The 12,720-nt window shown below is 33.5% G+C and overlaps 1 protein-coding gene across 2 annotated transcripts in view; it reads left to right on the top strand.

The window, feature by feature from the left end:
* UBE2W (ubiquitin conjugating enzyme E2 W) overlaps nucleotides 1–12,720 on the top strand; it is a 73,363-nt gene that overhangs the window by 49,845 nt on the left and 10,798 nt on the right. Inside the window, exons 4-5 of one of the 2 annotated variants that reach the window (XM_042973612.1) lie at nucleotides 5,026–5,181; nucleotides 8,852–8,927. In XM_042973612.1, the coding sequence (XP_042829546.1) occupies nucleotides 5,026–5,181; nucleotides 8,852–8,927 (232 nt within the window). Of the gene's footprint in view, nucleotides 1–5,025; nucleotides 5,182–8,851; nucleotides 10,356–12,720 lie in introns of those variants that run through there. The other variant, XM_042973610.1, reaches the window with a different exon arrangement.

The raw sequence follows: 12,720 nt of genomic DNA, 5'->3' as shown, positions 1-12,720 counted from the left end.
TACCTTGTTTTTAATTAAGCTTTTCAACTCTTAATTTTTGTTGAAGAAATTTTAGGCATTTTAGAAACAGGTGGGGAAGTATTTTTTTAGGGGGAAGAGAACACTGTACTTGGTCCTGAAACCATACTGATTTGTGCTGGAAATATACTTGCCTTGATTGCAAAGCTTTAGAAACACTGGGGCAGGTCGCTTTCTCCTTATCCCCCTTCCTATTCATGCCCCCTCAACGTGGACCCTTTCGTTCTGTTGCTCAATACTCCTTCATTGCAGAGATCCAGAAACTATTTTCATAGTGTTCTCACAGTGTGATTCTCCTTGTTCTTTCATGTGAAGGGGGTTAAGCTTTCCAAAGTTTTAAATAACCATTTTTATTGCTTTAAGTTGTCTAGCATCTAGGATACCTGATGAGGGAAAAGTGAACAGTGAACCCTATTTGTTGAAGTCTGGTAAAGCAGAGGGAAGATAAATGGAGAGGACTGGTAGGCTAGAAGAACACAGCTTGTAAAGGAGAGAGAAGGTACCATCCAGGGAACCCAAGTTTAGTTTCATTGTATCCAGGAATTTTGTCTGTGTAATACTTGAACTACTTGATGCTACTAATACATATTAAATGACTGAAAGGGGAGCATTGAATTAAAAACTATGCTAAAACTGCAAATCTCCAGTTATTTTTGTCAGATATTTACCATTTGTGCTAGCCTGCCTATATCATACATTATGAATAATTACATATCTGATTCCAACAAACTTTGCTTTTATGTTCAATTTCTATAGTTGCCCATTGAGTCTTGTCATCTACTTACAGTTTTAATAAGGGAAAACATTTCCTTATATTGTTCCTAGGGAAATCTTTGTATCCATTTTGTAGATTGGCTTTTATATTTTATAGCCTGTTTTTTACTACTTATTCTTGTCATGTGTTTTGACCTAGTTTGACACTATATTAGGTTACTCACTTTCTAATTAGTTGCAGAACATTAGTGTGAACTCAGTAGTATATGCCTTCCTTGTGGTCAGATCTCAGTATTTGTGGGCTCATCCAGTATCGACTTGATGTTTGGAAATCCTAATGTACTAGTACCATGAATTTCATATTAGATACAGTTACCTAATTTCCATTCTTTATTTTGTCACTGTCAGTGGCTTTCATTCTCAGATTAGTAGTTTTATGAAAGACACTACATTTGGTACCAAAAGTTACCCAGGGGTTGGCTTGCTTAAAACTTTAGGTTAGATGTGCTTACTTACCTCCAAAATTATGCGGATTCTGAGCATAGTTTTCTTAGATCTCACCTACTGTGGAAAATACACCGTAATGATAGATATTTGGAAATTTAGAGATGTCTGAGGACTGTTTCTCATGCAGACTCAGAACTTCAGATGTGATTCACGTGCATTAGATCTAAAATCATTAGATCTAAAATCATGGCTTTTTTCCCATAAAACAGCTTATTCTTTAAAATCTGTACTTCCATTTGTTTGGTTTATGCAGTAGGGAGTGTGTGCAGTCTCTGTTAACTGTTTATATGCTAAATTTGAATTTGAATAAATTATTTAAAAAATAAATAACTTTTAAAATAAAGAAATTAGCAATGTTCTTATTCCCTTTTGTTTCAAATTCATTGTATTCAGTAGTCTTCTTAAATCTGTTTTGGTTTTGTCAGTTACTTGGGATTCCCCTCAAAAAGTTTTTTAATTCTGAAAACAGCTCTTCATCTCTTAAATGTTCAGAACTTGCTTGGCTGCAGTTAAATAACTGAAATGTCCATTTCCTCCTTTGGATTGTACTGTGTGTTAAATAAATGAAGATGGTTAAGAGCATGATCTAAAAGAAATTCAGCCTTGGTTACTTTCCCCATCACATGCAAAGAACCAGAATCACAGAGTTTAAAACTGTCTGTGGAAGCTGCTTACCAGCCTTTTTACATGAATAAGCTGTTGAAAAAAGTTTTTTCTTTTATTTCAGGGGTTCATCCTGGAATGCCAGTTACATCTGGCATGTAAACTCAGCCTTTCCATGTTTAGGCAAACTTCTAAAATTCTGTATCTGGCAGGTTAGGTCCTAGGGGCTATCTTAATATGTGCAGCTATTGATTCCACTGTTTTTAGGCTGGCTGCATTGGCCCTGCATGCAGCATGTTAAAAAGCCCCAGCTTTTTTTTTTTTTTTTTTTTTTTTTTTAAAGGTTTATTGAGATCTGATTAAGTTTATTACTTCAGTTCCCTTAGAGTTCAGAGCTGGTTCTGTCTTGATTTCTGGCTCTCCTCTGTGCTTGTCAGGGTCTGCTGCTCCTGCTGTAGGTGTCTTCTACTGCATTTCATCCCTTCTCTCCTGATGTCCTTGTTCGTGGGCCCTTCTTGGCTCTCAGGCCAAGTGATTTAGTTTGTAATCCATTCTAAGAGAAATACTCCTTTCCTTCTGCCTTGTGAATTGGCTATTCGAAGCATGTTGTGATAACCTTTGTATCTTGCTGTGTATTTTCCTTGATGGTCGCTGATGCATGCAAAGAAGATATCTTAGCAGTTCTTCATTTTTTGGTACTTCCAGAGCACTATTCTGTGTGACTTTTTAAAAAGGAGACCTTACTGGAAAAGAACCATCCTTTAAAATATATTTCGTGGCCAGGGGATAAGGTCTTGCTTGGGCACTGTTTGTGTTATTACTGAAAATACCCTACTGGCCAAACGGGATTTTGTGGCAGAATGAATCCCCCAGAGCAGATGCATATTCTGTGAGATTATAAACTCAAACTCTAGAAATCTACAACACATTGTGGGAATATCAAATGCATATAATAAACTACATGTTTATAAAAAATAGAATTTAAAATAATTGTGGATAGACTCAAAAAGTATGGAGCTGCAAGACCATTTAAGCAGTCATTTCCTTTTAGGGTAGCACTTTTTTAGCAAAAAAGTGAATGAAAAGGGTAATAACACTGATAGATAAAATTGAGATAAATAATATGCTTTAAACACAGCTGTGCCAGAGTCAGGGATTGGGTGGTCTTCTACAATCAGGCAGAGCAAGTAACTTGATATCTCTTATTTTGAGACTTATTTTTAGTTTTCAGCTTTAGTTTAGCTCTTTTCAGTGGAAATGGAGGGTGCATGACCAGAATTTAAAGAAATAAAAATATGCAAATGTGCAAAGTTACTCCTTTGAGAAGAAAATTCCTTTTGTTGTCTTATATTAGCTTCAGCCAGGCAATGAGTTCCATATGTTAGTAGTATATTTGAAGTGTTAGAGGACTCCTGCTTATGAAAGAGTGCTTTGTTAAAATGTAAATATTTGTGAAATTATAATAAAGTCAGAATTGTTAGATAGATATTTTAAAATAAAAGCAAAAACCCAGCTTATGATAACTTTCCATAACATCCCATATTAAATAATGACATACCTCACGCTAGCCATACTTACTTCACTGGCTTTCTATAAAAGGGAAAATAAGTTATGCCTAGAGTAACAAATACTTCATCAGTTTCTGACATAACTGACGGTAGGGTTTCTTACTAAGATTTTGCTGTACCCAAGTGTGAGGCAGTTTGTAGGGCTGAGAGAGATTACTGTAAGTCTCTTTTGGGAAGTACTGGTTTATAGTTGATGAGCTGTATAAAAATCTCGTCATACCTATTGAATCTGTATCTATGAATGTGGGACTCTTGAATTCTTACTTTTAACCAAACCTTCAGGTGATTTTTTTTTTTTTAAGGTCAGGTCAGAAATTAGTAATTACTACTAAACAACAGAATAAAAATGGTACATCTTACTGCAGCATAAAATTAATGTAAAGATTGGTGGATTAATTTTTATATCAAAATAAGTAATTTTTTATGAAGTAACATATATAAGCATTCTTAAATATTAGACTTCTGCTTTCTTTGTCCTACTTTGGACTGTGCTTACAGATTCATCAGAATGTATGAATTCATTCTCTTGCCCATTCAGATGCTTAGTGTACATAGGGGTTTTGTTTTTAAATATGGAGTTATGTGTTTATTTTTGTTTTTTTTAATACATTTATTATGTATGTATTTATTCCTTCATTCATTCTTTTTTTTTGAGAGAGAGAATGTACACATGAGTGTAGGAGGGGCAGAGAGAGGATCATAAGCAGGCTTTACACTGAGGGTGGAGCCCCAATGGGGTTGGATCCCACAACCCTGGGATCATGACCTGAGCCAAAATCAAGAGTTGGACGCTCAACCAACTGAGCCACCCAGGCGTCCCAGTGTAGATACGTTTAAGAAGCACTACTAACAGGATTCTTAGTGAATTATTAGGGCAAAGGAGGGAATAATAGATTTATTACCTTTCAAAAAACAGTGCTGAGGCAAGGAAAGTTGGAGAAAGGAAAAATTGTTAGAAGAATTGAGTAGAAGAGGCAGAGAAAAACAAGTAATTGGGAGACTCATTCAACCATTTGTGTGTGTGTGTGTGTGTGTGTGTGTGTGTGTGTGTGTGTGTGTGTGTGTATGTAAGCACATAGTTATTTGCTGATTAATAAATAGTAATTTGTATCCATCATAATGGACGAGTGAGTTTAGAGCAGGTGTTATATATAGCAGTCATTTCCTTTTGCATGTAGTACCTTAGGTGATAGCATTGTTACAGGTGGAAGGGGATGCTCCTATCATCTAGAATTCATGTTGTCCCCAAATTGAATACTTTCATATGATTTCTATATGCAGAGAGCAACGAGTAGAATTTGAAAAAGCATTCTTATAAATATAGTAGTCTTTTGCTAGGCTAAAAATGCATGATTAATTTATGAATTTTTAAAAGGAATTTGTGAAAAATAGTTGAAATAAAAAATAGATGATCTGGGCTTTTTCCCTATGTGTACCATTCCCTACGTGCTTATTCATACAGTGAAACCAGTTCTTCGTGAATTGATGAGAATAAACAATGAGCAGTTATTTTTTAGTTGCTTAGTTGGTTTTTAGAATAATAAGTTCTGTGGAGAATATTTTATTTCTTGATAACAGAATATTTGAGTGTTAATGGAATTTTATTCTTTCTTAGGTCATGTTTACTGGTGAAAATATTCCTGTTCATCCTCATGTTTATAGCAATGGTCATATCTGTTTATCCATTCTAACAGAAGACTGGTCCCCAGCGCTCTCAGTCCAATCAGTTTGTCTTAGCATTATTAGCATGCTTTCCAGCTGCAAAGAAAAGGTAGGACTTTTCAGAATTATTCCAAGTAATATCTGTTCTTTTAGTTAGGGTAAGAAACTATTTTAATACATGATTTATTTGAAAGACTTAATGCCTTTTATTATGAAGTTATAGGTAATATCATGTTTAGTAATAGATTGGAAAATTACTGTGATAATTTTTCATTCCACGTAGAAGTCAGACATTGTTTTATATTTCTTAAACAGAAAAGTTCTGCAGATTTCTTAAATAATCTGAATTTTATTTCTGTAAGCATACACAGGGCAAATGTGTACAAGAAATTCTTGCTTCTGGATTTCACAATGGAAAGCCCCAGGAACAAGTTTTCATAGCTCCCTTCTCCACTCTGTTGGCTCCCACCCTATCATCCTCTTTTAGGGAATTTCCCAGGAGCCAGAGCTTTCCTATCATTATGATCATCATAATGACTAGGTTGAAGGAGGAGGATTAGATTACCAGTAGAATTTTCAGGACTTCCCTCTAATTCTCCTTTACTAATCCACAGATCCTGTATCTGATGGAAAGGCAAAAATTACCAGAAACAAAAATCAAATGAGTCAAACTTAGGATACCCTTTTAAAGTATCTAAATCCTGTGTGCATTTCTGATCTTCTTGTCATTTCTGCCTGAGGGTTAGTGTAGCACAATATTCATATATTTCTATATTTTAAAGACTCTCTTTCATAAGGGTTTCCTTTTGTATTTGGTTTAAAGGAGAAACAAATTTACCTTATGTATTAGGGGGTCTGTGGGGTTATTTCAGCATTTTTTTTCCTGTGTTCTCCAAATTCACCTGTCATTTTTACTAAATTAGTGTTTAGAGAACTTGAAGGTTAGTAGCTCATTTTTAAATGGTAAGTTCTCTAGACTCTGAAACACCAAGACACTGTTTGCAAAGTACGTTTCTTGGAATGTTAGTTCCATAAGATGTTTCTTGGTGTTAGTTTTAAAAAAACAAATAGGTTTTTTTTGTTCAAAGAAGTATGGGAAATAATGGTTTAAATTGTATTTTTTAAAAATATGGCATTATAAGCCCTTAATGTACGGTTTTATATACCTAATATAAGAAAGAAAAAAACTTCCGGCGGTAAACTGTTACACCATTAGTTAAAAGGTATATATCCCCATTCAGGAATATTAAAATGTGCAGAAAAATGTACACCTTAGAATAGAGGAAATAAGGTACATACTATCTAATTGTGGTATGACTTTTTAATTTAAGTTTCCTCTTTCCCTGTGGGCTTTTTCACATTGCATATAAAGGCTACGCTTGAGCTTTTGTTAACCCCAAGGGCTTTGGAAACAACTCTTACTCATTTATTGCTTCCATATTTTCTCATCCCCCACACTTCCAATCCCAGCATACATAAAAATTTTTAGGTGTAGAGCAGAGCAGTTTGCAGTTACAAAGACTTCTGTGCCCGTGTTAATGTTTAATGTCTTCAGAAAGGTGAGGCAGTTAAGTATAAAATTTAATAAGAAAAATTGAGATGAACACCAGTGATGTGTGCACATAACTCTTGCATGTGCCTTGAATTAATTAGCACTTTTTTGCATTTTAATGTAATTTAAAATAAGTGTAATGATTTACTATTAAAAGCTAGAAATGACTGTATTCTTTACCTCCTTTATCCTTTTCTAATCCTCACTATTCACATTTCAGTTTTCTACTACTAGTTTTCTTGCATAGTTAGTAAATGACGAATTATTCCATTTAAATTATTGGCGAGCTATGTTATATAATATAAACTTCATTATATTTAAACAAGATAATAATCTGGAAGCTAGAATTCTGGCCACATTAGTTCTGTGAAATATGAGGAAAATTCAGCAAACATTTCGTAGGTACCTACTAGGTGCTGTTTTTACTGTGTTAAGTACAAGGTTACAAACATGAAGAGGAAACTTGGTTTGAAACTGAGGGGATCTAGCTCCAAACAAGCTTTTAAAAGTCTTTTAACTACTCACCAAAAGCTCTTCTTTTAAAAGAGGTGAATTTTACTCTGTGGCCAATGTGGTGCTGTGAGTTTCACTTTAATATTTGAGTTGAATACAAATTTTATTTTTACTATAAGCATTTGGGAACTTTGATTTAGTCATAATTCTTTCACTCCAGTTTTCTTTTTCACAGGCAAGAATGGTTCCCTAAACTGAGGACATTTAAATCCATTATGTTAGTAGATTTCAGTAGTAAAAAATAATTTCTGATATTGAGAGGCCTTTCAGTAATCTACCATTTATTCTCAGTGCCCTTGTAATATAGATTGTCCAAACTTTCCAGCTTGTATTCAGTTCCTAAAACAATTTTGGTAATCCATCTTTTTGTATAGTTACTTTATTTTTCTAAGAACCATGTCTCTGTGATCACTTAGTATTTTGGTTGTATTCTTGACTTAAGCAAATAGAATGAGTGTATTTTCTTCCTTAAACATATATATATATATATATATATTTTTTTTTTTTTTTTTAAGATTGGGTTCTAATCAATATACAGAGAAAATGAGTTTATGAAATTTGTTGCAGTGGTAGCAGTTTATTCCACGTGAACACAGATTATGACTTTGCAGGACAAACCGCAACAGACCATCTATTCTTTGAGGTAGCCAGGCATCTCATTTCATAATATTAATTTTTCAGGTATTTTCTTAATTTGTGTCAGCAGGGTAATCTTGGGATAGCTGTTTAACATCTTATACTCTACTCTTCCCTTTTGTTAAATCACTATTAACATTGACTTATAAGAGCGTTATAAGGCTCAACTAAGATCAGAGTTCTGTACCTGAGTTATAGAAGTGCCAAGTGGACTGCCTATCTCCCTTCCTGTTGTCTAGGCAGTCCTGCTCGCCATTAGTTGTTGGTTGGACCTATCATATTACCTACTAACCTGCCCTCAGTGGCTTTAGTACAAACTTGACATGTTTCCAAATTTTTGTAGAGAGTCACATATTTGTTTTGTGTAACCAGTATCCAACATTTTCAGGGAAATTCCCTTCCATAATCTGTCGTCAGTGTTGTTGGCATCACTTTTCCTGCTATAGCTCCCTTGGAGAGCTGCCATATGTTTCTAATAATATGCTAGTCGGGACATATGTATAGCAGAAATGCCAACATAGCTTTTCCCCTTTTTTCTTTTTATATATTGTTTGGAAACTGAATCCTTTAGTTTGTCCTTGGTGGTACTATCTTACAGGAAAACCATAATTCTTTGTGGAGGTCTATAAGTTGCTGTTAGTTTCTCAGACAAACCTAATAAAGTAGACTTCTCTGCCTTTTTTTTCTTTTTTTTTTTTTAATTAGTTTATAGAAGTAATTACTAAATTATTTCTAGGGAGATAAATGAAAGCAAAATTCTTTAAAACCTAATGCTACCACTTTGGGTTAATAGTTGGAACCTAATCCAAATCACACATGCATACCTTTATTTTATTTTATTTTATTTTATTTTATTTTATTTTATTTTATTTTATTTTATTTTATTTTATTTTATTTTATTTTTTAATTTCAGTGTCAAGACTCTACTTTTCCTGGAATATATTCATTTGTGCTACAGAAACATTTGTATTTTTTATGCTGTCTGTAATAATTCTGCTAAAGCTTTTATTAAAACTGTCTCCTTAAATCTTCTTCTATTTTATAACTTCTTATCTATTTAAATTCTTTTTGGTTTCAGAGACGACCACCAGATAATTCTTTTTATGTTCGAACATGTAACAAGAATCCAAAGAAAACAAAATGGTGGTATCATGGTAAGCAGTTTTATTTTAGCATTTTGGTTTGAAAGATTATATATGTTTGGGGAAAAGAAGGGAATATATAACTGATGTAATTTTGTAATATAGAGAAGAGTCTTTAAAATATTTAAGACATTTAATGGATACACTGGACTAGATTTTTAATGGGGCACATAAAATCATACCTATCATGTAAGTAAAATCTAAAACCACTTTAACATTCTAAAATGCTACCATTTTATCACTAAAAAAGAGTCTTTAATAATCTTTAAGTGAAATTGAAATTAGTTATTTGGAAACCTGTTAACTTAAAATAGAAATTTTGATGTCTTTTGTAATTACTTAATTCTGGTACTGTTCTTAGTGGCAGGAGGGGGAGTCACATTGTAAGAGATGATCCATTAAATAAAGCTCTCCCTATTCTAATAGTTAGCCCTCAAAAATTTGTGGTTTTTCTGATTGTAGCTGTGTGAATACAGTACTCTCCCTGATTTTGTTTTACTGATTCTTTTGGGAGAGTGCTGGTAGCTTTTTAGTTGAAAACTGCCAGTCTTTTCTAAACTGACCTCACCTCTTCCTTAAAGAGGTATATTTGAAATTCACAACAAAAATTTTATACTCTTCAGTGTACTTTTTGAAGGGAGTGAACAAAACCACTCTGATGTATTCATCAGAGCATTTCCTTTATTTTTCTTTTTTTAAATGTTAGCCTAATAAGAAATGAGAACTGACAGCTAATTAGTAAGAGTATGATCTTTCCCCCCTTATCTTTCTATCAATTGTGAAACCTTCTGTTACCTGAGTTAATTTGAGTCAATTAAAAACTTTTTAAATTATAAAGTTCTGTAGGTGTTGAGATAAGTGATGGCTAGAATCAATACAATAGCACTATGCCAACAGTTACATGTTAGAAAGCATAGTGAAAGAGGAATGCCCCTAAGAGCCATGGAAAGGTAAATACTCATGTTAATGACAGTTATAGATGACCTAGAAGAAAAAATGGCAAAACTTGTAAGAGCTATCAAAAAATAGAGATATTTGATGACAAACTAGTATTATATAATTTTCAAATTATAGGTTTAATATAATTTAGTAAAAATCCGGTGGAATGATGGGTGAGTGCTTGAAAGTTGGAAAAAAATAATAGGTGAGAATAGCAGTTTGGATTTTGAACTAAAGGATAATGAAAGAGAATTGGTCTACTAAATACCAAAACATATTAATGCAAGAATAGACATCAAAATAGAATTACTCTTTCCTAGGCCTTTTTATATATAAGATTTGAATATATGGTGAATTAGGTGTCACAAATCAGAAGGCAAAAAATTATTTAGTAAGTTAACCTGTTAGAAAGTTGGTAATCATTTTGGGAAAGAAAAGTTTACATTTTTACTTCATATATAAAATATTTCCTGTGGATCGAATTAAGTACTTTTTTTTTAACAAGGGAAAATATTTTCTTAAAGTTCGGGATCATCTCTAGAGGAAGGAAGAATTTCTGAAATCAAAAGGAATCACAAATGTTAAATATTAAAGAGTTGTATGAAAATTTAAACCTTTTAGAAAAACCTCAAAGCACAGCCAACCTTTATTTTAAAAATGTGAAAAACACTTATAGTTTATTAAAAATAAAGACCATTTATGAGAGTTGCTTAACATAATAAATAAAATTAATAAAAAGCATTGGCCAAAACTTCACAGTAAAATAATTACAGATTTAATATTTTGAAATTATTTTTGAATTGGCAGAGTTGTATAAAATGAGTGCAATCTTGGAAAAGAGTAAAGAGTAGAAAAAAAATAGTGCTTTCGTATTTGTTGATGGTATAGCAAGTTCAGCAATATTTAACAAAGTTTAAGATCAAGACTTTTGTCTGAGTTACCAATTTCTGAGAATCCATCCTAAGAAAATCATCTTTTAATTTTTTTAAAAAATATTTATTTATTTTTGAGAGAGACAAAGACAGAGGGTGAGCAAGGGAGGCGCAGAGAGAGAGGGAGACACAGAATCCGAAGCAGGCTCCAGGCTCTGAGCTGTCAGCACAGAGCCTGATGCGGGGCTTGAACTCATGAACTGCGAGACCATGACCTGAGCCCAAGTCGGATGTTTAACTGACTAAGCCACCTAGGTGCCCCAATCCTAAGAAAATCATTTTTAAAACAAGAAGTGTTTTATACATGGAATGTTCAGTGGAGGATTATTTATAATACACACTATTTGTTATCTTATGTACTATTTGCCTGGATTCATTCCAGGCACAGACATGCACACAAACACACCTACCTCAACGAATCCTTCCGCTACACACACCCTCAGGAACTCCTTCAGCAAAGTCTTGTTGATTGCTTTCTCTTTTAAAGAATTTAATAAACTTTATTGCTGTGCCTAGAATGCTGGTTTTGTTTTAGTCTTTAAGATATCCCCAGATAATTCTGATAGAGCTTGACGCTTGAGGACTACCGTTACAGGGATTCTGAGATATAAAAGGACAGGTTTCCATATAAAATGAATTAATAATCAGACTTAAGGAATTCTTTCTGAGCACTGAAAGTCTACTAAAACATTTAAGACCCTACTTTAAGTAAACAGCCCTTTAATTCAATTTACACTGCTGGCTTGTCATTCTTTTTCATCCTCTTGCCTAGGACCAAACACCAAACTACCTCTTCCTTCCAAAAAAAAAAAAATTCTTGAGTGTCACAGACCCTGTATCTTAGCATAGAAAGTCCCAGATTCATCAAAAATTCAGATTAGTCAATCAATATTGACAAACACACTAAATCAAACATGTTTTAAAGTGTCAAAGTTGTAAAGATAGTATAGTCCTTCTGTTTCAAACTCAACTTCACTAATCATAAAAAAATGCCCCGTTGTTTTTTCCATAGATTTTAAGCCACTTGTGTTTTCTAATAAAACTTGAGAGGAAATTGCCTTGGAGTGATGAATTTTAAAAATACATATAATTTGAACGTATAAACTGCTATCTTGCCTCAGTGTGTTCGTACATTTTCCCTTCCTTACTCCCTGGTAGGGAAATTTCAGAAAGATACAGTCTTTTGGGCCCTCTGATGCTGCCTTATGTAGATAAAAGGACTTATGAGAAGTCCTTTATCCAAGAATATTCCCAGAATTTCTCATTACGTGCTGTTGAATAAGAAATGGAGAGGGGCGCTTGGGTGGCTCAGTTGGTTAAGCATCCAACTCTTGGTTTTGGCTCAGGTCATGATCTCACGGTCATGGAATTGAGCCCCATGTCCAGCTCTATGCTGACTGTGGAGCCTGCTTGGGATTCTCCTTCTCCCTCTTCTCTCTGCCCCTCCCCTACTCTCTGTCTTTCAAAATAAATAAATAAACTTTAAAAAAAAAAGAGATGGAGAAAAGTCCCATAGGGAAACTAGAAATATAAAATTAATTATTTAAAACAAAATACACTTCATAGAAGTTATTTTTCATAGTTAATAGTTTTTATCTGTTAACTGAGAAATTTATACTCTCATTACTAAAATAGAAAAAGTCTTTTAATAGGTTGGACTATTACATTCTCCACCTTAGCCAAAAAGTACTAAGAAAAGAGAGGCTTTTCAAACTAAATTAGCTTCTTAATGTCCAGGAGTTCATTTTACCAATAAACAGACTAAAAGTGTCTCTCCCCCTTCCTGCCCCCAAAATACAAATTAGCCATCTTTAAAGGACTGGATTGTATTTCAACTAAATTATGACTATTCTAGCTCAGTTTCCAGTCCCAGGTACAGATACATTTTTTTCATTTACAGATAATTCTGTTTAAAACATTCTCAGATTATTGAT

The sequence above is a fragment of the Panthera tigris genome, chromosome F2 (genome assembly GCF_018350195.1).
Source record: "Panthera tigris isolate Pti1 chromosome F2, P.tigris_Pti1_mat1.1, whole genome shotgun sequence".
Lineage (NCBI taxonomy): Eukaryota > Metazoa > Chordata > Mammalia > Carnivora > Felidae > Panthera > Panthera tigris.
Note: the sequence above shows the minus strand (reverse complement) of the source record. Positions and strands in the feature narration are given on the sequence as shown.